The sequence below is a fragment of the Sardina pilchardus genome, chromosome 18, assembly GCF_963854185.1.
Source record: "Sardina pilchardus chromosome 18, fSarPil1.1, whole genome shotgun sequence".
Lineage (NCBI taxonomy): Eukaryota > Metazoa > Chordata > Actinopteri > Clupeiformes > Clupeidae > Sardina > Sardina pilchardus.
The window spans coordinates 21,594,098-21,620,442 of NC_085011.1; the positions used below are offsets into that span (position 1 = coordinate 21,594,098).

Below are 26,345 nucleotides of genomic sequence, written 5' to 3' on the forward strand. Positions count from 1 at the left end.
AATTGGCAGCACCTGACCTGGTGATTGTCTGGGAGTTAAAAGCTCCAGGATCCAGTTCCTGAAGAGAGGCTTTTTGCGTGGGGACTGCTGACTGTCTAACTGCCTCTCAGTCTGGGATTTTGTCTTGTCGCCTTGATTTGGACTTTGATCATGTCTGTATCTAGTGTCTTGTAATTGTATGTCTTAATGTTAATAAATCCCACTGGCTGGTTCATTTTAAAAAGGCGTTCTTGTTTGCCAAGATTTGGGGTCAGTGGTGGGTTGTTGTTCACCCCTAAAGGACCATATTTACAGTGGGGTGTAACAGGGCTCTAAAGATGTATCTGTACAGTTTACACTTAATTAATTAAGTGGTTCTTATGAGTTATGGTTTGCATATTTATGCCATTCTTACATTGCTTATTGACACATTGATATTGCATTGACATTATTGTTATTATTGTTTTCCCCCCTTAATGTAGTCTTACCAGTTTTTAAAAAAATGTTCTGTTAATGTATTGTATTGTTTTATTTTATAACTTATGTCAGCAGAGTCATGAGCCCATCACATAATATACTTTAAAATACTTTACGCTAAAGAAAATACCAATTTAATTTTGGAAATGTGTTAGGTTGTGCTTTTACATGTAGACACATATGTTGTATTTTATAGTGAACCTAGTCATACGCAGGTGTGTAGATGAAGCAAAATGCTGGTGGATGCCCGCATATGGTAACTATTGTGGAGAAGTCGACTGAAGAAAAAACTTGGGAGACCTACTCACAATGTAAAATTGATTTACTTAGGATAACATAAAAAAAATGATTAGCACACCTCTAATACTAACTCAATACCCTGCTGGCGACAGGTCAGTGTGTTTTTTGCTATTGTCCATTGTTCAATTGTGAGAAATGCAAGATAACAATACAAAATACATAATAGTTTTATGTGTATGATTTACAATTATGGCTATGGAGTTATTGGTAGTCAAAAGTATTTATGTAAGCTACTATTGTAGTAAGCTACAATTGAATAAATAAGTAGCCTACATTAATAAACATAAATCAATTTCTTTAAATATTTTTGAGTTAGTTTGACTGTTTTGGCTTACAGTGGCAGTGTATACTGTACAACGTCACTGATCTGAATTCCTTGTATACCTATGGTATACATATGTACATATGGTATAACTATGGTATACAAAGCAAGCTTGAAGTCAGAGAGATAGAGAGAGAGAGAGAGAGAGAGAGAGAGAGAGAGAGAGAGAGAGAGAGAGAGAGAGGCAAACGTATAGCGTGAATACTTTCAGAAGATCTGCTCGAGCTCCCCCTATTGCTCCATGTTGGAATCAGACTATTTCGAAGTTTAATTGCAGAGCTCCGCCTATGAGTGTCGCGATTGTAAAATTCTTCAACCTGAATGTGTGTATGCTGGCTTCATAAAATGTTCAGCAAGAAAGCGAGTAGACGAGAGGGGAGGGGAGTGAGCAGATAGAGTAAAGCCAGCCACAGTGCCAGACAGTCGGCTTGAGCTGCGACCCAGTGGAGGTGATGATGGCGGCAGCTCTCGAGAGAGGAGGGCTTCGGGCCGCCTTCCTGAACCCAGGCAGCGGTGGTGGTGGCGGACCAGCACCGACAGCCGTCCCGGCTGGAGCGGGAGCCGGGGCGCTCGTCCTTGGTTCGGCTGGTTCCGGCCCGATTCCTGTTCCCATGAACCTTTTTGCAACCTGGGAAATAGACCGTTCTTCGCCAAGCTGTGTTCCGAGGTAGAATGCACAGAAGAATACTATTTTTTGTTGAACTGTACTTGCTTCTGCTTTCTCTGTTGAATTTTGATAGGGGGATTTGACATGAAGCTGAACAACTTCTGCATGGATGTGTGGGGTTTGTAACGAAGGGATGGTCGAATTTCTGTGTCACATCAATAATTTGTTTGACATTAAATGTGTTGGGTTGGAGATATAATCATGTTGAGGTGAATTAAGTTGAAGTCAATATACTCTCCAACGTTAACAGCGCATGTTCGGTTTTTTGTGTTGTGAGTGAGGGAAGTCCTTTTAACAATGTAGGAATGGCTTTTCCCGTTGTAGACTACAATATGAAATCAATGCTTTCAAGTGAGAAGTTTGGAACAGCGTGGCAGAGGAGGTGTGACCACAGTGGGTTCTGTTTATAGTTTTGCTAACAAAAAACTTGTGTAGCCTATTTAGAAGGAGATCTGGTCAGTCGCTTGTTAGAGTGCAACATAGCCTATCAAATGATTGCAGGAATTGGGATCATGTTCTATTCAACTCTTAGAATTTTCCCGTCAAAACAAGACTTTTGCATAAAGATTCAGCATTGTGTACGGTATAATGTCTATTCTAAATTATGAATCCGTTCTTAATATTGCATGATATCAGAGGCTTAAATATGTTGTTTAATACGTGAAATGTGCCAGAAATGATGCCTCTGATGCTTCTGGTTTTAATATACAGTATTACATTTCTATGCCACTATATTTGGCATGCTTATAGGCTATGGTAGTGCAAACAATATGTAGCCTACTAAAGCTCTATAGGATAGTGTACATTCTTCAGATGATGTTTTGTGATTTATAGAGGCCGAATGTACTTTGAGCTTCAGGCCCTGACACATTTTCATATGGTTCTCATCTACACTGCAGAGAGAGTAGATTTGCCACATTCCCCTTTCATGCCGTTTGCCAACAACAGCAGTGTTATGTTTCTCAATTTCGGACTTGTGCTTGGATGTTTTGGCAGGGCTGTGTCAAAAGGAATAGAATGTCTCACACTGATATTGCTGAGCTGGTTTGTGTGGGTCAGGAACTCCTTCTTGACATGGGCTGGCTGGCAGCAGGAATGTCCAAATTTGATTGGTATCCAGTGTCACATGAATTCGGCATGGGTGATGCAAAAATTTCCCCACAATGCGTATGTGTGTGTGTGTGTGTGTGTGTGTGTGTGTGTGTGTGTGTGTGTGTGTGTGTGTGTGTGTGTGTGTGTGTGTGTGTGTGTGAAACAGAGTGAGTGCATGCAAGTGTGTGTGTGTGTGTGTGTGTGTGTGTGTGTGTGTGTGTGTGTGTGTGTGTGTGTGCGTGTGTGCGTGTGTGTGTTTGTGTGCATGTGCGTGTATGCGTGCGTGTGTGTATGTGTGCATGCCTGCGTCTGTGTGTGTGTGTGTGTGTGTGTGTGTGTGTGTGTGATTCCAGAGGTGCCCATGGCCCTGCTGGGATGGGCTGACTGACTCCCTGCCTGGGTAATCACATTCAGAGATCCAGTGTTGTGGGCACCTGACCGGGATCCTCACCGGAGCGGCAGGCACATTAATCAGCTTTGACCTAGATGTGTCCCACTGCTAGTGGTAGCGGAGGTGGAAGGAGAATGTGTGTGTGTGTGTGTGTGTGCATTTGTGTGCCTGTGTGTTTGTATGTGTGTGCATGGCATATGTTACCAGGATGTAGCAGGAATCTGGAATCTGGATTGAATTCACCATAATCCAGCATGAGCTACAGTATGTTAGGGCAAAACAGCAAAGTTCCTCCGTATCAGTGATTCACTCATGCCTCTTTGTGTACTATGGTTGGTTTGCTCTCCCCTCAACTACATCTCAGGTTGTTGCACGTACAAAGGAATCACAAGAAACCGCTCAGCTGCACTCTCTCCAACCCCTTGGTCGCGGGGAATCACCTAAGTCAAGACTAAATGATTCATGCGGCTTGTTTTTATGAGATTTTAATTGCTGTGTTTACAGAACATGGCCACAGCCCATTATTCCTCTAAGCTAGAGAGAGAGAGAGAGTGTGTGCTTGTTGTTGTTTTATCTGAGCCAACAAGGGGAGGGGTGGAGGGGGATCAGGGGATGGGTGCTCTTTATTATGATCTGCTTAAGGAGCCGGCCGCTCTGTGGTTGGTGGCCTGTGGCGCGCAGGGGAGACCCCCTGTAGATAACTGCATCCATTAAGCCGGTGGGCCCTGCGCGCACGGCTCGGAAGAGGAGACACGTTATTAGTGGTCCCCCCTCCCCAGTGGTCCCCTTTTGTGTGTTTGGCTCTGTTCAGCTTTCAAGTGTGTTTAAGGTGAGGAGATGTGCCATATTATAAATTGAATCTGAATTAGCACGTTGACAGAATGAGGACAGCAAGCCCACATCTGGTGCTGCATAAATAGCTGTTTGAGTACGAGAGTTGGCAACGACACTGTCTGTGTTTTTGTTGAAATATTTACCATTTGGGGAGTTTTGAATGCTCTGATCATGCAATTGAGGTGATTATGAGACTTGTGTGCCCTTTTGAATTATTTTGTTATAGGTCCTACAATAACGTGTTTTTTTTTGTGTGGGCAGATGCTTGGATTCACCACCCCATCATGGTGTCATGTTCATAATATTTCATTCATTTATTCATTCATTATGATGTATCAATGATGTCAAGTGAGGCTGAGTAATGTATGGCTAATTAAGTATTAATTAAGTATTAAGTAATTACATGTAGTGCACGTAGACTGACCTTGTGCAGTAGGTGGGGTCAGGACTCTGGGTTTATTTGAAATGGCATTTCCAATGTCACCTTCCAGAGAGTGTATTTCATGTCTTTCTTGAGGGATGAATTCCCTTTTGACTCGTGGCAGCGTGAGCCTAACCTCCTCTCCATCTTCCTCATACCCATGTCCTTCCCAATAACCTTGAGCTGAAGGAGAAGAGCACAACACTATAAAACACCCCCTTTTATGGCCTCAGCGAAAAAAGTGACAGCAGCCATACCAGTGTTCCTCTGCCTTTTCACTTATGTGCCTCCCCTGAACAGAGGAGGAGGAGGAGGAGGAGGAGGGGGAGGAGGAGGAGGAGGGAGTAGAAGGGAGGGATGTAGGAGTATTGAGGTTTTAGAGGGAGCCTGAACATCATCACACATTCCTTTTTGACTCACGCACAACTGCTGGATGGTTGAAGAGCATAGCATTTGTCACAGTGATTGGAGATTCTTTTCAGTGGTCTGACACACAAAGGAACAGGTTGCAGGACTGCCTGAGTGTCTGCCTTCATGATGATTTAGACAGGGGTGGGGAATGAGTTGAGTAGAAGCACTGTTGTAATTATCATATCATCATGTGTTTATAAGCTTGCTTGGCAAATGGCATTTTGAGTGCCCGGCAGTTTTAGACTGAAGTGGATATTATGTGTCAAATGAAGTTTGTTTTGAATATAGAGTGCACAATGCTCTTTTGTGATGGGCTACTTGCATCTGCTGTGTAATCTTCCGAAATTGATGGTTGTCTGAAAGTGAGACAGTGATCAAGCAAAGTAACATGCAAGCTGTTATAGCAATCCTCAATCCTGTGTCAACCGAAGCCCTGAATTTGGTGTTCTGCAGTGCGCTCCTGTCCTGTTTTCTGCTCCGTGTTGGGCGGAGGGGTTTTTCCCAAAATCAGAACCACATTTTCTCCCCCAATGGTTTAAAGGGAGCTGCAGATCTCAGGGATTTTTTTTTTCTTCTTCTGCAGGACCAGGCCCTACGGTCATACGAGATGAATGTTCGCGAAAATGCATGGAGGAAGAGTCATCATCCTGGCCCGGGGCCAGTGGAGGGGAAATGGAGCCTGGCCGAGCCCAACCCAGGCGTCCACACCAAGGATTAGCTTGGTCTGCTGCCCTGGCATATTTTCAGGGGGCTGGGCCTCTAGATGCAGCTGTTCCTGCATGGAGCACATGTGGATGGATGTTTCCAGCCCCTGGGTTTGTAAATGATATCTCCTCTGTGAGTTACAGGCTCGAGCCACGCCTCGCAAACTATGCGTTGATCCCCGAGCGAAGATGACCGGCGATGCTCACCTGACACGCAACACATGGGTTTTGGTTACACAACAGTAAAGCCCAAGCAAATTCCTGCTTTAATGTTTATCTGGCTCAGAGATACTCTCCGCATCCTCGGAGGGAGGCTCACGCCTCATTGTGTTCATTACCTTATAAGAGAAGAATGAGGAGTGATGAGGGAGCAAGCTGTTCCCAGCCCCGAAAAGAACAGACGGCCGGACCGACAGCCGTTGTTTACGCTTCAGATACACATTGTGGTTTCTCAGTCTTCGAGACAGTGCCTCGGAACACTGACCAGGCCAGATGATTTGCAGAAGCTTCTGGTGACAATTTTTTCCACCCCACCAGCACCATGTTGCCATTTCATTTCGCCATCTCGAGCACCGAATTCTTCAGAGCCAGTGCCATGTACAGTATACCTCCCAGGTTCGGGCCAGTTCAAGTTTGTTTGACTTGTCAACAACAGTCGTGTGCGCAACAGAATGCTCCACAACAATGGAGCATTTGAGAAGGCCGGCTGAATTGGTAGCATCTGTTTTTCCACAGCGGGCTCCTGGCTGAGGTCACTGGCGTGTCTGGGGCGGTTTGCACACCTTTTGTTCCGGTGGCGGTGCCATTGCGCGCTTCACCGGTGGTCCCGCGGCGTTCGGGCACGGGCAGTCGTGCTGCGCTACAGAGCCCCAGGATGAACTGGATTCACACTTGGCTGAATCCTCATTCAGAACTAAGCCACTGTGGAGGCACCGTTTCAGCACCCCTCTCGGCAGCAGCCCTCCTCTGTGCCACCTTCACTTCATCCCTCTCTTTTTGAGTCTCTTCTTTTGAGAACTGCTATTTATATAGTTGTTTTAGTACGGTGGTTCTCAAACTGCGGTTACGGGTACCACTGGTGGCACGCGGAATCTCTGTTGTGGTGCTCTGGGAGTCTCCAAAATGTTTTATTTCATGAAGACAAAATAATCACTTCAAATGATATAAATATATTGTTACATTTAAACTAGTTTGTATCTTTCATGAAAAAACAAACAAAAAAAACAGTATGTACAATGTAAAATATCTAAAAATTGGCCTAGGCTACTGTATTTTAACGTTGGTCATAATGGTGGTACTTGGAGAGCCAATTGTTCTTTTATTGTGAAAAGTTTGAGAACCACTGTTTTAGTATATACTGTATACAGTGTTGTTGTTTACACAGGTAATGCCTGATGTCTGGAGTCCAGGAAAAAACACCTCAAAAAAAGCTGGACATCCTCAGTGACTTCTGTCCACACATGGTGTGTTTGTTTAAGAATGATTAAGGCTGCGAGTCTTTTGATGAGGAATCCATTTGTGCAGTCAAACTGAGTTATTCGCACCGTTGGCTGTCCTTGCTAGTCTTCCTGCCTCCGTAATTCGACGCAGATTATTGCAAAAGTCCCCTGCCGATGTACCAATTAGATGCCAAGCACATGGCGAGCTTTTGCAGTTATGAAAGGCCTCTTGATCACAGACGATGGAATATTACCAATTATTCACAGGGCAGGCTTTTCATTTGCTTTTCCTTGGCCTTTTCGTGAACCCTTTATATTGAATAGGGACTTACATATACAAGGCAGGCCTTTCCTCATTAATATTGTCCAGATGTGAGGATCATTGTGACAGCTTGCTTACTTGCAATTTTGCTTCGCAATTTCAGGCTCCTTTTATCAATGCGAGGATGTGGGTCCCCAATGTGCTGTGTTTATTTATGTCACGGATGGATTTTTTTTTTGCAGGCAGGTTTTATTGACTTGTTCCTCTTCCTTATGGATACTGTAATCTCTTCTCTTAAAGGGATATTCCGCCATTTTTGGAAATACGCTCATTTTCCACCTCCCCTCGAGCAAAACAATCGATATTTACCTTGTTCTCGTTCATCCAGCCATTCTGTGAGTCTGGCGATACAACTTTTAGCTTCAGCCTAGCATAGATCATTGAATCGGATTAGACCATTAGCTTCTCGCCTGCTAGCTTCATGTTTAAAAGTGACTAAGATTTCTGGTAATTTTCCCATTTAAAACGTGTCTCCTCTCAAGTTAGAAAGTGCAATAAGACCAACTGAAAATGAAACCTGGCGTTTTTCTAGGCTGATTTGACATGGAACTACACTCTCATCTGGCGTAAGAATCGAGGCAACTTGCAAACGTACCATAGGCGTAGTGATATCGTACGCAGCATCTGAAAATAGTCCCCATAGACAACAAGCAGTAGTAGTGCCAGTAGTGTGCAAGTTGCCTTGATTATTACGCCAGATGAGAGTGTAGTTCCATGTCAAATCAGCCTAGAAAAACGCCAGGTTTCATTTTCAGTTGGTCTTATTGCACTTTCTAACTTGAGAGGAGACACGTTTTAAATGAGAAAATTACCAGAAATCTTAGTCACTTTTAAACATGAAGCTAGCAGGCGAGAAGCTAATGGTCTAATCCGATTCAATGATCTATGCTAGGCTGAAGCTAAAAGTTGTATCGCCAGACTCACAGAATGGCTGGATGAACGGGAACAAGGTAAATATCGATTGTTTTGCTCGAGGGGAGGTGGAAAATGAGCGTATTTCCAAAAATGGCGGAATATCCCTTTAAAGAGGAACTATTCAGGATTGGCGATTTCATCTCTGGTTTCGGTTTCGTTTTTCGTTTTCGCTCGTTTTATGCTTGCATTTTCTCTGCAGAGCTTCCCCGACAGCTTTAGCATGTATATTTATACATAGGCTATATTTAAATATATAAATTGCAAGCGTGGTTCTTCGTCTCAGACTTCCAGATGTAAACAAGGAGCGATCGTCTCCTGCAGAAAGTTGCATAGGGTCTCTTTAACGTTGGTAGATTCCCTGTTGTCCTCCCATTGCCCTGTGTGGTAGATATATGAGGTCAGGATTGGGGAGTTCTAGTCCTGACACAGTATATTTTACCTTAGTGTGTGATCTTCTATCTCTTCACTTTTGTACCCTGGCTTCAACAGCTGAGTAGCGTTCCGAAAATATTGCTGATTATTTGCTAGAAGACCAGGGAGACACATAAAGTGCTAGCTTTGTTTATTTTTTTCTTGCCGATGTTTCTCTGAAAAAGGCCTACTCATTTTAAAATCAAGGAAAGCCCACTATAGTAAGCAGTGATGCTTCTTACAGCTTCATACAGTCCTTTCTATCTTCACACAGTGAGATTTGTTGATGTGGTTTGCTGCACACAGAGATGAGAGCTCTGTTTTGCTAGTTTTAGTGGATGCCATGCTATTATAGGGTTATAGGTCGGCCTGTAGCACTGGCCCTCACTAAACCTTGGCATCCTGAAGTCAGGGGTGAGCACCTTTCGCCCACAAGTGGAGTGGACTGAGGAGTGGCAGAGTTACGGTCTGCAGCAATGTCTTGTATCAGCCTAAGTAAGATCAAAAGGTAAGGGAATGCAGCCATCTAAACAATGAACTGAGTATGTTGTTGTTGTACATGGAAGTGAATTAATTTGTCTAAATCGCATGATTTAATAGATTTAACATGACAGAACAGGATTAGCATTAAATATCCTCCTGAAGCTTTATTAGCCTTTGCATTTTTTTTGCATTTTGTTTCCCAGATTGATTTCATATTCACATACACAATTGATGAATATTCAAGCTTGGAATATAGGTTAAGCTGTGCATGTTCATAGCTTCAGTGTGCTTTTAGTTTATTAATATTGGCAAGATGTGTGTAAATAGGCCACGTCTATTCCCCAAAGATACAAAAATATGTAAGCCTATTCCATAAATTAGAAAGCTTGGGTCAACAAAGACACGGCTGAGTGCCCTGCATACCGATTTGGAGATCCAGAGCAATCAGGGAACTGTGTCACGGCTTGCTTGCCTTCCGTGAGCCTCCATTTATTCTCTGTGTGATTTCAGTTGACCTGGCTAAGAAATGCCATCTGGTGTTACCTTGGTAACAACCTATAAATAAGAATCTAGCTGAATTCCTCTCACCTCTCCGTGGCACACCGAGTGTGTGATTGTGCAGATACTTCATCAAGTCTTTGTAGTGCTATAGACACCAGCTGGGGCTAGTTCTTGAACAGTTTAATCCACTCAAGGAAACTTTCTAGGGTGAATGACTGACTGTCACTTCTCTGGTTATATTGTGTCATTCAGTTTTGTTTTTTCATTATTATTTAAGCTGTCGTGACGTTCTCAACAAGCTTATGAAGATTATATGACTGTTGTCTCACATACAGATTGTACACATGCTTTGCCTTCTGGGCATATCAAAGAAACGATTCAGGGATTGTGGTGTGTTTTGTCAATCTCTGCAATACCAACTGCCTTGGCATGAGTGAAAGAAAGCATGAGACCAGCATGGCTGGCCAAATGAATAGAGTACCCACAGAAAGCAGAGAGAGAGAGAGAGAGAGAGAGAGAGAAGCTATACTAGTACAGGCTATTTGTGGAGTCAGACAACGTGACTCATATTCAGTGACATGGTACACATTTGTGTCCAAGTCTTCCTCTGTGAAGCTCATACTCTAATTTCCCAGTGGATCTCACAAATTACACTGAGGGCTGTCGAGTGTTTTTTTGCCAGAGTTTGAAGATGAAACAAAGGTAGCACACTCTTCCAGTTAGTTGGTCAGGAAACAGTACAATTAAAACTGTTATTTGCAGCACAGCAGCTTGAAAGAAATGAGGAAGGATGTTGTCATATCAATTCAGATCAAAAATCGAGTTTTTTTCGAGTGGTATTTTAAATGTAAATTAAGCATACAGTATATACTGTACACAGTACTGTGCAAAAGCCTCAGGCACCTTACATGTTTTGTTTTAGAAATGCTATGAGGACCATATTGTTTATTTCTCTTTCTTAATTAGAATGAGCCAGGTTGTTTTTGCAGTGTTATAATGACCAATCACCCAAGAGGGAAGCTTTTGATGGAGCTGTCGTTCCCCACCAGAACCAGTACAAGTACCAACCGGCTTCAGCTTCCCCCTTGCGAGATTGATCATTACAACAATGCAAAAACAACCTTCTGGTTGAATTATAATGAAGACAATGAGAAATAAACATATATGGTCATAACGTTGCTAAAACAACAAATCTAATGGGTGCCTATACTTTTGCACAGTGCTGTATATATGACAGCAAAACAGAAACAAAGCAACAGGAAAAATACAGTAAATACAGGGGAATTCATTTTGATGAAATAGTAACCAAATACACTGTACTGTCTTTGTGTACAGTAACTGTAGTGGTCCTACACGTTATGTGGAGAATTGTGTACATTTCTGCCATTTGTTCAGTAGCAGCAGTGAGCTTTCTCTCTTGTGGTGTTTGTTATGAACTCAGACAGGTTTGTGGGTTGTTGTGAGCCTGCAGGGCTTGAACACGTGCCTCCTCGGCAGTGTCTACTCACCCCGCTTTCTGCCTCTATGAACGAATGAACGATTGAATGAAAGAGCAAGTAGATGAATGAACAAACGGATGGACAGACCAACAGATGAGGACTGAACCCCCCCCCCCCACACACACACACACACACAACATCCCCCGCTGTGCTCTGCAACGAGGATATGAACTGAGTCACTCAGCACAGCACAAAGAAACACAGAGGTGGCCGTTAGAGTGAGTCAGTCACTACGGCTGCAGCTTCAGCTGACCCACATGCTCTGCTCTGGGAAAACCTGCCGACTACGCCAAACTAATTAACCCCCAGGACATTGGCTCAAAGAGTGTTTGCGAGGTTTGTTTTGTCTGCTGCTGCAGCTCTAATCCGTCTGTACACAGGTGAATAATATTTGGATATCTGGGACTGAATCCTTTGCCTGTTGAATAACCCCTCTGAGCATCATACTCATGGAGTGGGATCCCCCTGCAGCCTTGTTAGCCATTTTTGTAATCATGCTCTAAACTGTAAATCTATATTTTATCTGTAACTATAGTTGGAAGTCTGTACCTCATTTTATAAATATAGCTAACCACTAGTCTAATGAGGACATTTAGATAAAGCAGACAATAGACACCATTTATGAATCCCTAAAAGGAAAGATTGATAGCAAGTAGCAACGTGAATAGATGCATGTGTGGGGAAAAGTGGAGAAGAGTCTCTTTATTTAATGCGGTTGATCTGGAGACGCCCCGTTTGGTTATTGTGCATCTCCGTTGGGATGCTGTGCTAATCTGATTTCATAACTCCTAAAGAAGATGAGCCCGTAATCTGATGCTGTGCAGAGGGCCCATCTCGTTTAATCCCCTTTGGCTGGATGCATCAAAATGGCTTGGGTGCTCACCTGCGTGCTCTAGGAACATAAGTGGCACTAGCCAACACTGTCTATCCATATGCATCAATAACACAAGCTATAGTCAGCCTACACATACTGTATAGTCAGCATACGGCTCTCAGGGAATTAGGGTGCTGCTGTAGTGTGTAGTACAGTACAGCAGAGGCTATGTGTGAATGAAGCAGGCAATAGAGAATTACTTGCTGTTGTTTTTAACAAGATACAATTAGCCCGTTAACACTTCTCCTAGCTTTAATCAGGGCTTTTCTCGTCATTAACTAATTTTGTAGGTCCTATTAAAGTCTTTTTTTATATGGTCCACATTTTTGGTAGTTATGCAAGACCAGCTTTAAGTATTCCTGAAACATAACCCAGACAGGCAGCCAAACATAGTTTTGAGCTCATACTTTAGCATTTTTATTTTTATCCATGAAAGCAATTTTGGTGCCGTCAGAAAAGCTGACGCTCTGTCATCCTTTCAAAGGAGATTTTCAGAGGTTGTCCTCCCACTTCACCAGATGTTAGTTTTATGCAGATTTATTTATTTATTTATTTTTCTCCTCTTTATAAAAAAAAAAAAAAAAAAAAAAAAAAAATGGATGCACAGCATGTCAGCCAGACAGCCGTGACAGTATGCAGCTGAGTTCTACTGCATTCGGTCTGGCACACAGCTTAAAATAATACACCATACTGTAGATGGATGTTCTATAGAACCGATGAAGAAGATAACAAGCCCATCTGACAGATGACCCAGCGGGAGGCCTCTGTTACATTTAGTCCCTTATCTGACCTGACCCCAAGCAACAATTTACTGTTCTTTTATCCTCTCATCGTTAGGGTTTTCATAGGCCAGAGGGATGAGTAGCATTGCGTGATGCTTGCATTACATAGCTAGCCTTCTTGGCTGGCAATTCTTTTCCCGTTTTAATTGCTGTGCCAGTTGCCTCTCAGCTTGAGCTCCTGCATATAATTGACACTCTCTCGTTGCGATGGATTTGCTCTGTGCAAAACGGGAGTGCAGTTATTTGCTATTTATATTTGTGCTCTTGAAAGTATTTCTGGTATTGTGTGTTGGGATTGATCTCTCTCTGTGTGTAATGTGCTTGTTTGCGTGTAAGCACTACAATGTTCTTTGTTTTCATGGTCTTTTCTGTTCTGCGTTTAGTCCTCTCTCATTCTCTCTCTCTCTCTCTCTCTCTCTTTCTCTCTATCTGTCTGTCACACAGCCCCTTCCTCAGCTCTGGTGCTGGTCAGAATCTCCTAGTGAATATCAGCCCACCGATTTTATGAACTGTGCTGCTCGCCAGGTGATTTCCAGTGTTAAGGCCTGCACCTAATCTTCAGTGTTTTTCTGTTATGCTCAAACCTTTTACCACTCAAACCACTTTCAATGCAGAGCTCATTTGGACACATATTGAATGTATTGAAGCTGCTCTGCTGCCTTCCTGCTGAATGACAAACACCCCTGCCTTATGTGTACATGTACGGTTCATCAGAATGCTTTACTTTGCTGGCGTATAGCTTCCTCTGGACCGTTTTTTTTTTGTTCTAGTCAGATGGATCTCCTGGGGAAATGAGTGAGATTCCTGTCCACCCCACGCAAAAACAGCTGTGGTTACCCAGCGTGTACTGTTGGGTGGCGGGCCGAGGCGATGCTGTTGAACAGAGAGAGTTGTGCGAGTGAATGGAATCGATTCCAGCAGGAGGAAGAAAATATATTTTTGTTTCCCCCCTCTGTGAGCCTCCGTGCTTGGGATCTCTTGGTAGATGGGGAGGGGGGGGAGTAGTGGGTGAAACGGGAAAGGTGTGGGGGCGGGGGGGTTGAAAAGCTGTTCCAGACTTGCAAGAAGATCCTCCCTGGGAACAACTGTATGGCCTACATGCACCCCAAGCCAAAAAGTGAAACACACGGAAATATAGACAGTGCAGGAAGACCCTGTCAAAACAAACAATATTTTGACTGAGTTATCTGTTGCTCTCTCAGTCTCCCTTTTTGTTTGTTTGTATCTCTCTCTCCTCCCCCTCTTTCTCCCTCTCTCTCTTTCTTGCCTGCTGTCTCTGTATCTCTCTGATATGCTCTCTCTCCTCCTCCTCTCTCTATCTCTCTCGACACTCTCTCAAGCGTGTTTTTCTCTCTTTTTCTTTCTCTCTATCTCCATTCTTCTCTTTCTCTCTTCACTCAGGCATTTCCTGAGCTGTGTTCCAGCAGCAACACAGAGGCTGTTTATGTCAAGAAGGGGGGGGGGGGGGGAGTGCTGGTCTCTTCTTTGCTCTTTTAGCTGTCCAGAATTATGCCTGAAGACAAATAATCATGTGGCACCCACTTCCGCGGATCTTGTGCTGTGAAGATGCATTCTTTACCATTTGCGGAACCGAGCACATTCCATTCAGGCTACAGTTCTATCAAGTAGGCAACTCATTGACATCTGTACTCTATTCAGCATCATTGGCCTGCAGAAAGGGAATAATAAAGCAAAGAGAATAACAAATAACACATTCTGAATAGCACGAGAGAAAACCAATCCATTTATTGCAATGATGTACATGCGATGTACATGGTTGTGTTTATGGATGCACTGTTTCGGCAAAATATACTTGGATTAAGGCAATTCTTTCTGTCTTTGAACAGTGACGCGCACTTGTGGATTCTGAATCTGGCATTATGTTCTCAGAAAAGCCATGGTCTCTCTTTCAGACCAGCATCAGCACTGATCTGCTTTAAGGACAGCAAAAGTACAGTACTCTTCAAAGGGAGGCCGGGAAGAAGTGTAATCGCAGATTAAAAAGGGAATTTCATTCAAGAGGCTTGTGGACTTTCTATTGGTCAGGTCATGAGAGGTCAATCCACACTGACCCATGCTATTTCGCTGTTATTTGTTGTGATTGTCGAGATCACATGTTTCCCAGTTGTATAGAACATGGTGTGAACATGGCATGGACCGCTAAAAGCCTGACAGAAAACACTGCATGTATGTTCACTTGGATCCAATACAGTTTACACAGGTCTTGAATTTGTGGATTTGTGCAAGAAAGTGTATCTGTCCTTGATTTCTTTGCTTCTTTGATAGAAGAGTGTTTTCTTTCATTAAGCATTAAAATATTTTAGTGAGCTGGTCTTCTAATATTTATACTGTGGAACATCTCATAAACGTTAAGTACTATGCTTTGGCTCATGCTTGACATTGGCAGTATTTAAAGGTTATTACTTGACCATTGAAATTCAAGCCCTGCTATGTGTTGAGAGGCTTAGTGTGTTGTTGCAACATACACTTGTGCCTTTCAGGCAGTGTTTCTGTGGACGTCCATACAAAATGTCAGTGTCCTCTTGTAAACCCTGGCAGGTGCTGCCAGGCTAGGTCTGGACAGGATGGAGGCTAAGGACCTTAAATGCTGTCTGGTGCCTACACTTACCTGCTGTGGTAGTCGTGTTGGCTGCTGGCAAGATGCTTGTCTGCAGCCCACTGCTGGTGCAATAACATATGGGTAGGGTTGGGTATCGAGAATCGAGAATCGATTGGAACCGGAATCGGCTTTCCGATATACCCGGAATCGTTCAAAAGTTTAAATTTCAATACCTAGTATCGATTCTCAGTACGCTGACCGGAAGAAGAAACCGCTGAACACCAACAAAGAAGCATCCACTGTAACTATATAGCCAATGGACCTTGCCCAAAACTTGTGACAACACGCCTTACCCTCATAAGTTGCATTTTATTGTTTATTTGCTATTCTGCACCAGGTTAGCCGAGTGGGAGCAAGACAACATGTTTAAGTATCTGCAGCATCATACACACATGTGTAGCCTAAATGTGTTTTCATGAGGTTTCATTACATTATAATATCTATATTCAAGTTCATAGATTTGATATTTATATTGTAGTGTCCTGTGAGAAATTCATAGTAAAGTTAAAATTGATGGAGTAGATCAGACTATTTCATTCAGAAAGACCGTTAGCTAGCTTATTAAAATACTGGTGTCCTAAACTTTTTGACCCTGCCTCTTAAAAGAATCGGAATCGAGAATCGGTAGGAACCGGATTCAAAACAACGAATCGGAATCGGAACCGGAATCGTTCAAATTCAAACGATACCCAACCCTACATATGGGTTGACCTGTCAATATTGCCACCAGCTATGTTCGCAATAGTTCACTCTTCTTACTGTACATGCTTCTGTCTCTCTGTCTCTCACGCATTCTGTCTTGATCAGACCTGAGAAAACATTTACAGTAGCTTCCTTGCATTGCTCACTGGCCACACTAGCATATGTGTGTGTGTGTGTGTGTGTGTGTGTGTGTGTGTGTGTTTACTGTATTTGCATGTGTGTGTTTGTGTGTGTATGTTGTGTGTGTGTGTGTGTGTGTGTGTGTGTGTGTGTGTGTGTGTGTGTGTGTGTGTGTGCGCGATTTCAGATTTTAATAATGAGATATATTTGAGAGGTGTAATTGCATTGCAGAGACAATCTCTTCAGATCCATACCAGCCCCACATGCAGCTTAATCTATCCACAAATCAGAAGTGTTTTACTACACACCATTCCTCACCGTCATATTACCTCTGGATGAAGTAACAGCATTGACTTATTTTGATCCAGAATGTGCAACCGCATTACAAGGAGTCAGTGAGCTACAGCGTCGGAAGTAAAAGCCAGTGTGAAATTGTGAAATTATGCAGTCATTGAAATGCATGGAAGGCCAGACTCATTCCAGGGGGAGCTGGCTGTTTGGGTCTGGTCTGCATAAGTGATATCCCCCCGCACCTTAACTTCCCAGAGGGATGGAAAAAAGCACTGTTAACCTGCTGAGGTTTGTGTTTCCTCTGTTATTGATTGCCGAGCATCCAGCTTTTTTTCTTTCCTGTTTTCTTTTTCTTTCTTTTTTTTTTCTTTTTTGAGGGGGGAGGAAGGGGGGGTGGGGGGGGGGCTGGGTTCAAGAGCATTGCTTACTGAGCCCAAAATCTCCTGACTCAGATGAAGTTTCTGAAGAGCCTTAGTTAGCAACATTGCAGTTGGCAACATGAACACTGGCTCCACTTGTTCCTTTCTTCCTTTCCTCCCATTTCTCTTGTGTTGGCCCAGTGGCCCCGGTTAGAGTGACCTGATTCCCCTGTTGGCCATTAAATGCTTTAGAGGGACTTTTTCAGCATGGATGCATACTCTAAACACTATTTTTTTTGTTTAATGAATAATGATTCGTTAGTCAGTAATGCTAAAAGAGCAAGGTGGACATTGGTGGGATCATTATTGCGGCACTAGCTACGGTAATGACTGAGTCACTTCAGCATAGCGGTTGTGACAAACCAGCAGGAGGATGCAGTGATGTAACTGGCCAGATAACTGTGCTTGTTTGGAACCAGTGTAGCAGAAGTGGGATTTCAAAGGAATCAAGGTTGTAGTAGGGTCAGTCATTACCAGTGTGCTGTGTTGCTGGGTTCTAGTGTGTTGTGTAAGTCCATTCTTTCTAGTCTGACTTTTGTGTTGCATCTTAAAAGTGTGTGTGTGTGTGTGTGTGTGTGTGTGTGTGTGTGTGTGTGTGTGTGTGTGTGTGTGTGTGTGTGTGTGTGTGTGTGCGCGCGCACATGTGTGTGTGTGTGTGTGTATGCATACAATGAAAGTCATACAGAGTGTTCTTGTACCCCATGCCTTTGAAACTCCTCAAGAGACGCAGCCTTTTCCTGCAAATAGGAGACCGTGCCCTCCAGCACTATATGTCTCCCTGCTCGCAGTGTAGTACTGTGAAGGCGTTTCTACTCCCCTCCGTGGAGAAAGATCTGTGCAGACAGCTGTTAAATGATTCTCAGATTCATTCACGATTGGAGTGTTGCACACGGATGTCCCTGCCATGCTTGTCGTTCCGTTCATGCATAAAGTACCAGTAAGGTGCCTTTATCGATTACATAACATGATATCAACACAGCGCGGAGGAGCAGTGTGCCTAGTGTCTTGTCATGGGTTTGCACACGAGGTGAGAATTAAGCATTCCCAAAGGTACAAGAGTTAATTATTCATTGACTGAAATCTTGGTGCAGCAAAGGCTCTTGTTTCTAACCATACGGGAACCGGGAAGTGGCTTTGCTCGGCTCGGAACGTCTGTGTGCTGGTTCCGTCAGTGATGGAGGCGGTTGCGGATGCATCAGCCGGGGTGCTAACTGGGGTGGACCATTGTTTGTGGTCTGGGTAAGAGTGCAGTTCAGGGTGCATCAGTGACTGTTTGCCGACAGATGAAGGCTCAATGGTCAGGCAGCGTAATCTCCTTAAGACCTGCAATCATTTCAGGAAGCAGATGTTTATTAGATTGATGGGTGGGGGTTGTGTTTGTGTGTGTGTGTGTGGGGGGGGGGGGGGGGGGGTTACGATACCACATTAAATTGATTTAAAGTGTAGCTAAGTACGTACACATGTAAATGTGTCTGACCTACTCCACATTTATGTTTCTAAATGTGTTTATGAAATAGCCAGGGATTAATGGCCTAATACTTCCAGGGGGGGCTCTTGATGATCCATGATGCATGTGTTTCACTGGGCCCCTTGCCCCTCTACAGATGCTCAGGGACACAGTGGCTGAAACCTTCCTTGGGGCCTGTAGACTTGCCTCAATGCCTCCTTACATAACGTAGCTACCGTGCCTTTCATGTGCCTATTCCAGTTGTATTACTATAGCAGCTAGTATGTCTTTCAGCAGTGTCTTCATTGTGGGGGGGTGGGGTGGGGGGGTGGCAGGGTAGTACCTTTTAAAACCAATACCATAACTCCACCTTACATAACTGTGCCAGGCTATAAATAGGTCAGAGGATGGTGCGCATAGTACGGATTATTGCTTTTATTTATTATGCATGTGCCATTTTGTTATTCTCGGACATGCCGTCCACCCATTTTCATCAGTCGCTAGAGTTCCCCCTCAGCCACAACAAAGCACCACCAAGAAACTGGACAGGCAGCAGGAGCCGAAGGAGGCACTCGAGCCCCTCATCCATTTAATAGACTCAGCTGGGTCCATCTCGCAAGCTTTTCCCTGCTGGATTTGTGGAGGCGGCGGCGACGGCGAAAGGTGGTCTCCAAGACCCCGGTGTGACGGATGGGAATGGGATTGCCTCGTCTCGGGTCAGGCAGCCCCAGACGGTGTTGGCGTAAAACGCAGCCGGGGCTTTATCCGCGCCAAAAGGCGGGGGGACCATAATTGGATTAAATAGCGCCGACTTGAGTGTCTGACCCTGGCAGAATGGCTGAATCGGAGTAGAGGTGAAGACAGAACGAGAGAGTATTTGTGAAAGGGATACGAGAGAAGGTGGGAGAGAGGGATAGCGAGAGAGGGAGAGAAAAAGAGGGGGTGGGTGGGGGCTGGGAGAAACAGTGTTCAGCAATGTTGTTCCAGGCCTGTAAACATATGGAGCCATTTGATGCTGGTATGCATAAAAAAGTAGTGACAGCGGCACTGGTGGTAATAGACTTGTGGCAGTTGTAGTAAAGTGTCACATGGAGTTACAGTTATGATTCAACTCATGTTGACCCAGTCAGTGGATTGGCATCTTCAAAATCTTTTTTAAAGGAACTCTTGAGTACCTGCCCAAGACCTTGTTCATGTACTATTTTACGACTGACCTAACCAGCCATGCCAAACATTTGGCACCTTGGTGCTGGGAAAACTATAAGTCCAATCAGAGGCTTCAGTAGGCCTCCTAATGGGGGTATGGGTATTTGTCATATGTGTGCTGAATGTAGCATGAGGCTTCTGCCAGTGAGGTCATTCTGCCCGGGAGAAAACACTTGCGTTCCACCGCACTTTTTCAGTCCTGACACATTTAGTCTGTCCCATTACAAATCACTGGCCTCAGCTGTTTCTGTCAGCAACATTATGACGGGCATTTTTCAACAGCCTGCCACTCAAGATGAACTATGCACCCCCTTTGAACAAGGTTTCTTTCACTTGAAACTAGATTTTTCATTTCCACTATCAGCACCATTTCTCTGCTTTCTCTGGAACCTTGGGACAATGTTCACTATTAATGGTACTGCTACAGTATATAGCTAAACAAAGTCATCATTCTTTTGCATATCACTGTACCACAATGCACCACATGTGGAAGCTTGGCCACATAAGTTCACGTGTTTATACAACCCAAATTCCATTTTAGATGAGCTTATAACAAGATTTAATTGTATTTCCATCTGACTTAAACGTCTCCAAACTCTGACACCTCTGTGGTCTGTTTTTTTAAAAGGTGGTGTCAGGTGTAATAGGATAGTAGCGTCCTCATGCACGATACAAACAAAAAAGCCAGGCCTGTTCAGGCTCGCCTGTCGCCTGATAAGAAACATTGGCCAGCTGACCTCATCAATAACTGATCAGGGCAAAACAAAAGACTCTGTTTACTAGTGAATCCCTGGAACTCATCGGAGCACACAAAGGTTTCCTCCTCACCCTGTAAATCACTCTGTGCTGCCAGTGCCAGACAGAACACATAGACACACACACACACACACACACACACACACACACACACACACACACACACACACACACACACACACACACACACACACGCAGGGTGATATGAGATGCTGGCAGAGATGAAGAAGTCATGACTAAAAATAAAACCAGGAGCAGACACTTTATAGGTGTGTTTGCTCAAACTCTACACTCCATTAGGTTCCTCTGTCTGGTAATTGAAGTCTTCTGAAAGGACATTTATTTTCAGATTGCGCTTGGAAATACTTCATTATGAACATGTCTTTGATATGGACTAAATATTGTTTTGGAGATACTTAAAGAAAGTAGAGACTGCTTTGATTCTCTCTCCTGTGTGAGGAATGCAGTCAAAGATGTTCGAGGAGTCTATAAAAAGCAGGTCACTTAAGTGCGAGTCGTCTGCGGACCAGCTGTCATCTCCTCATCAGGTCTCTTTCTTGTCAAAGGGAAAAAAGTATTTTGCTATTCCACTTAGTTCTGTTCCCATCGTGCGGTGGGCTTAGTTCTACTTGAGTGAAGACACCTGTCTCACACATGAGATCAGAGACTGCAAGCTTGCGTGGTGTGTGAGGTGAGAGAGAGACAGAGAGATGGGGGAGGGGGGGGGGTAGAAAGGGGTGAACAAGAGAACAAGGAGTAAGTGCGAGGTTAGAGAAAAGACAGCCAGTGTTCACAAAGCTCAGCTGTTGTACTTGTCTCAGCAGCCCTGCCCTGATCAAGAGTGTGCTGGAATGGAATGGAATGGAATGGTGGGGGGTTAATACGAACCAAGGTGCGAGGTGCGGCAATGCGATCTCCCCCTCTGGCCTTAACAACCAGAGGGGGACCCAGTTTAGTGTGACACGCTCAGGGATTAACACTCGGAGGGTCAGGCAGCACTCACCCGGGGCGGCACCCTCCAGTGAAGCGCTGTGCTCGCGTCGTGTCAGGCTGGCAGATTGGACTTCCTGCCCTCTTAACCAGCTTACGGGACCCATAACATACAGTACATGTCCATTTTTCAAGGACATTGTGCACTGCCCATATTGCACGAGTGCTCATATGGTGGTAATGCCCCCTGGCCCTTGTTATCAAGGGATTTGCATTGTTCTATTAACGTGTATATGGCAGTGATGTTTTGCATAGGATGAGATGGTATCCGTCATTGTGTGTCAGTGTTTGCTCTCATGGAAATGTTTTATCCTAACACCTTATCTGTGCCTACTGGATCACTGCAGGATTGTGGCTTGTGTCATAGATAAGTGCTTGCTGGACGAGAGCTCTTTAATGTACTGGAGCGTACTCTGTCGTAGGAGAGTTAGGGGAGCTTTGACATCTGTGTCTTGGTCTGTTTTACCACAGAGCATGACATTGGCCTGCAGGAGGATCAAGCTACAGCAAATGAATGGCTTCCTCTTTGCCTTTTTTAATTCATCTTCTCCGCCTTTCTTTCTGTCTTTCTTTCTTTCTTTCTTTCTTTCTCTCTTACTCTCTGTCTGACTCTCGTTTTTCCCCCTGCAGCTTTAGCTTTGATGAGATTTCGTTCAGAGAATTAAACTCAAGTGAGCATGACCATCTGGCAGAAACAACCGGAATCAAGGGCCTTCAGATAGGGAGGGAAAATAGAAAAGTTTCCTTTCGACTCGTTTTGACTCTAGCCAGTCCGTATTTTTTTTTTCAGATTGATTTATCACAGATTGATTTTAACGGCATTTCACGTTGAATTCCGCTTGAACCCCATCACTGTCCACTTTTCTTCCCTAAGCCACTACAACCCCATGCCATGTTTCTACAATACAAACCCAAGGCAAAGCTTTTACTGGGGCTCTCCCCTCTGTTAGAATAAATAAATGAATACAACCATGAATAGACTTAGAAGCCCAGGGGGATGTTTTTTTTTCTTCCTCTTTTTGGTCCAGACATTAAGTATTCATGAGAGGGAGCTTTTAAACAGGCTGTCTCTTTATTTGGACTCAATTATGCAGTTGGAAGTGAACAGGTAGTCTTAACACGAGTAAAGACGGAGCTGAGGTTGACAGTGGTTGGCCAAGGCTTTTTACGGCGGAGAGGCTAAAAGAAATGGCTCTAGACTGATCTGCACTTTGTCCTGTATGTTTTATAGGTTCCTGAGAAGCACAGCTGAGGAGAGCAACAGAAAGCTTTTTAGTCTTTGTGTCTTGTTCATGGGTTTTCAAAGAAAAAATATAAGTTGAATAGATGCGAATGAATGAATGAATGAAGCAATCCTGATAGCATGCTTCAGTGTGTGTTCAGTCATGCCAACCACCAAAGAGATGCTGACATGTCTCTTGCCCTGTTACATGTTCTATGTTACATCACCAACTTACCTTTTTCACCCCTTGGTGCCTCTTCCGATGGTTTGTGCAGTGAACCATAAAGATGAAACCAGCAGAAAATCATCTGCTACAAAGGTTTGTGAAGGGAAACAGTGTGTCTGTGTGTGTGTGTGTGTGTGTGTGTGTGTGTGTGTGTGTGTGTGCGTGTGCGTGTGCGTGTGCGTGTGCGTGTGCGTGTGTGTGTGTGCGTGTGTCTGCATGTGCGTGTGTGTTTGTGTGTGTGTGTGTGTGTGTGTGCGTGACTGCGTGTGTGTGTGTTTTAACTGTCTTCACACAGCACTTAAAATATATAAGGCCTTTATGAATTAGTCAACTGGATTAAATCATCTATAAGCAATGCTGGCATTTTCTAGCTTCTGCTAGACTTTGCTGACATAGACCACCTCTTCCTTCAGTATGGTGTTTTTTTTGTTTTGTTTTTTATTTGTCTGAAGAACACATATGTGATAGCTATCAGCCTATTACTCTTTTTTCATTATATGGGAGAGTACTAGGTGAGTAAATGGAGAGAGAAATATAATTTCATAAATATGGTCAACATAAGATCACAGGCGAGACCTTTGATTTTATAGACACCTGACATTGCCTCAGGCTGCAGTCCTTGATGACATACCACTACTTACAGTATGCAGCTATCTAGGTTAGGATAGGTTAGGTTTCTTTATTAGTCTCCACCAGGGAGAAATTTGTCTCGGAGACAGGGAGGTTGCAGCATTGCACAAAGGACAAAGAGGACAACACCAGTAACAAATCTATTACTGAGTTCAGCTCTCTTTCAATACAAAATGAGCCTGTTCCATAGCAACTTACCCACTCATGACCTAACCATAAGGAGCTTGTGCACCGACATGCCATAACTGTGGTCTCTTCTTCTGACTGACCAACACACACACTCCTGTGGGGTCCACAGGATGCCACCCTAGTGTCTCTGTGTAAGGGGGGCCATGTGTAGCACTTAGCAATGCTTTATTTAGGTTCCTGTTATCTAACTGTCCACTGCGTCTCTTTACACCTCGCATAATCTACAGCGGAAAGGGCTCTGTGTAGGTGGGTACGTGCCTGGTGGGAGTCAGGGTTTGGGGAAGACCGCTCTGGCCCAGTGTCATTTCTCTGTCAGAAAAAAAATGGGCATCCGTGTGTGGTGTCTGGAGGATTCTGTCTGGTACTTCCACAGTAGATGTCTTCCTCAGACTGTCATAGTTTTTTCCCCTCTCTCTCTCCCTGTCTGACAGACTTGAGTTGTTGTTATAAGGGTTTGGAGGAATAGAGTACCTCAGGATGATGACCCTGCACACAACCTCAGAAAATGAAACACTCCTCCTTCCACCTTCCCCAATGCATCTCATTGACACTATAGAATGAAAGGTATGCCATATAATTAGTGTACACTGCAATCCTTTCTGCAAGTCTTAGCTAACGGTCTTAGCTTACCCTATAGCTTTCGGTCAAGCGACCATCCTCAGGGCACACAGACAGTTTGTTTTGAAGATTCTCAGTTTTTGTTTGTCTGGCACCTTCTTTATCGTGAGTGCGGTGCAACTCCTCCATATAACTAGTGCCCACCATCAATGCCTGAAGCTGCTCTTCTCTACCTTCACTTGGCATGGTGACAGAGCTTTAGCTCATCTCTTCATGAGGAGGGAGGGATGGAGAGGAGAGCGGAGGAGAGGAGAGGAGAGGAGAGAGGAGAGGGGAGGAGAGAGGAGAAGAGAGGAGAGGAGAGGAGAGGAGGAGAAACAGAGGGACTGAGGGGCCACATCTGTGGAGTCGTGGAGGCACGTGCCACTCCTTCATCCTCTGTGCTTTGTGTCAACAACACTTGATCTTTTGCTCGTCCTGGTTTGGCGCAGGTTGCCATTGCACTCGGAGGGGGGGGGGGGGCTTGTCAAGTATTTGAGTGCTAAATGAAGCTCTTTGGTGATGGATCAAAGGCACTCTTTCAGATTGGCCCCCGCTGGCGTTTCCGGTTCACCTACAATACAGCGGGGAGAGGGGGAGAGTCAGAGAGAGAGAGAGAGAGAGAGAGAGAGAGAGAGAGAGGATTGGGGTCAGGCGTGGGCTAATTGAATGGATTATTCATCATCTGGAGTGTGGAGGACCAGTGTGCTCTCCACTCCAGTCTCAACGCTCTCTCTGCATCGCCCTCCAAGCATCATCCCCAAAAGCAGCGGCCTCGTCTCGCTCCATCTCCACCTCCACCTCCACCTGCACCACCCAATGCCCCAGCTCCATCAGTTCAGTTCACCCGTGTCTAGACGTGAATCTAGGACCCTTCGGTATTGCTTTGTTTTGTATTTAATGTCGATTTCATTTGCAGAATCTCCATGACAGGATGTCTTTATGTTGTAAGCCTGAACTTTTGCAACCTACGACAAGTATTTGGTGATTTTTGCTTTAGTGATTTATTTCCATATAATAAAGGCCATAGGGTGTATACTTTAGTGAAGAAGTGGGCTTAAGACGATTATGGTCTCTTATTAGCATATTTGTCATTTTAAGGAGCTTCCTGATGTAGGAGAGACATTCGTTAATCAGAGAAAGGCTTGAACTGACCACAGTGTGAAGAGACCACGTTGTAGTACAGCCAGAGAGTTTGATTTGAATTAGTGATCTCAGTCGAGGATATAATTGGTAGTGATGGCTGTTGAAAGGGCATGAGATGAATGTAATGTAAGTGAATTTCTGTGTAGGTGTGTGTGTGTGTGTGTGTGTGTGTGTGTGTGTGTGTGTGTGTGTGTGTGTGTGTGTGTGTGTGTGTGTGTGTGTGTGTGTGTGTGTGTGTGTGTGTGTGTGTGTGTCTGTCTGTCTGTCTGTCTGTCTGTCTGTCTGTCTGTCTGTCTGTCTGTCTGTCTGTCTGTGTGTGTGTGTGTGTGTGTGTGCTCATGTGTGTGTGTGCTCGTGTGTCTGTGTGTGTGTGTGTGTGTGTGTGTGCGCGCTCGTGTGTGTGTGTGTCTGTGTGTGTTTGTGTGTGTGTGCGTGTCTGTCTGTCTGTCTGTCTGTGTGTGTGTGTGTGCGTGTGCCTTTTTGTGGCGAAGCTGCGTCTGAGTCAAGCAGCAGCAATGAAATCTGCTTTCATCTCCATGCCTGTCAGACAGAATGTGAGATAAAAAGGAGAGTTCTGGAGATGTGTCCTTTCTCTCTGTCAGAGCGAGGGAGGGAGGGAGGGAGGGAGGCAGAGTGACTGAGAGAGAGAGAGAAGCAGGGGGGCTGGGAAAAGAGGAGTGCGGGGAGATTATGCCTGTGGTAGACTGTATCACTCTATCTCACCATCAAAGTGAGGGAGGGAAAGGGAGGTTGGAGTGGACGTGGTCAGTTCAAAGGCAAGGGAGTAAAAAATGTCCCGACTTCCGAGTTCGCCCCTCTACCTCCAGCAGGCAGCCTGCACGTACAGTACAGTTGGCGAGCAGGAATGGAGAAAATGGTCTTTCTTGCTTTACAGTAATGGCTTTCTTTTTTCTCTCTTTTTTACTTACATTTCTCGTTCTTTCAGTTTTCTCCACACTG

At 44.4% G+C, this 26,345-nt stretch overlaps 1 protein-coding gene across 2 annotated transcripts in view; it reads left to right on the forward strand.

The window, feature by feature from the left end:
- Positions 1 to 1,474: 1,474 nt before the first annotated feature.
- zmp:0000000755 (phosphofurin acidic cluster sorting protein 2) overlaps positions 1,475 to 26,345 on the forward strand; it is a 68,643-nt gene continuing 43,772 nt past the window's right edge. For both annotated transcript variants that reach the window (XM_062519552.1, XM_062519553.1), the window contains exon 1: positions 1,475 to 1,745. In XM_062519552.1, coding sequence (XP_062375536.1) covers positions 1,531 to 1,745 — 215 coding nt within the window. In that variant the 5' untranslated portion in view covers positions 1,475 to 1,530. The remainder of the gene's footprint in view (positions 1,746 to 26,345) is intronic.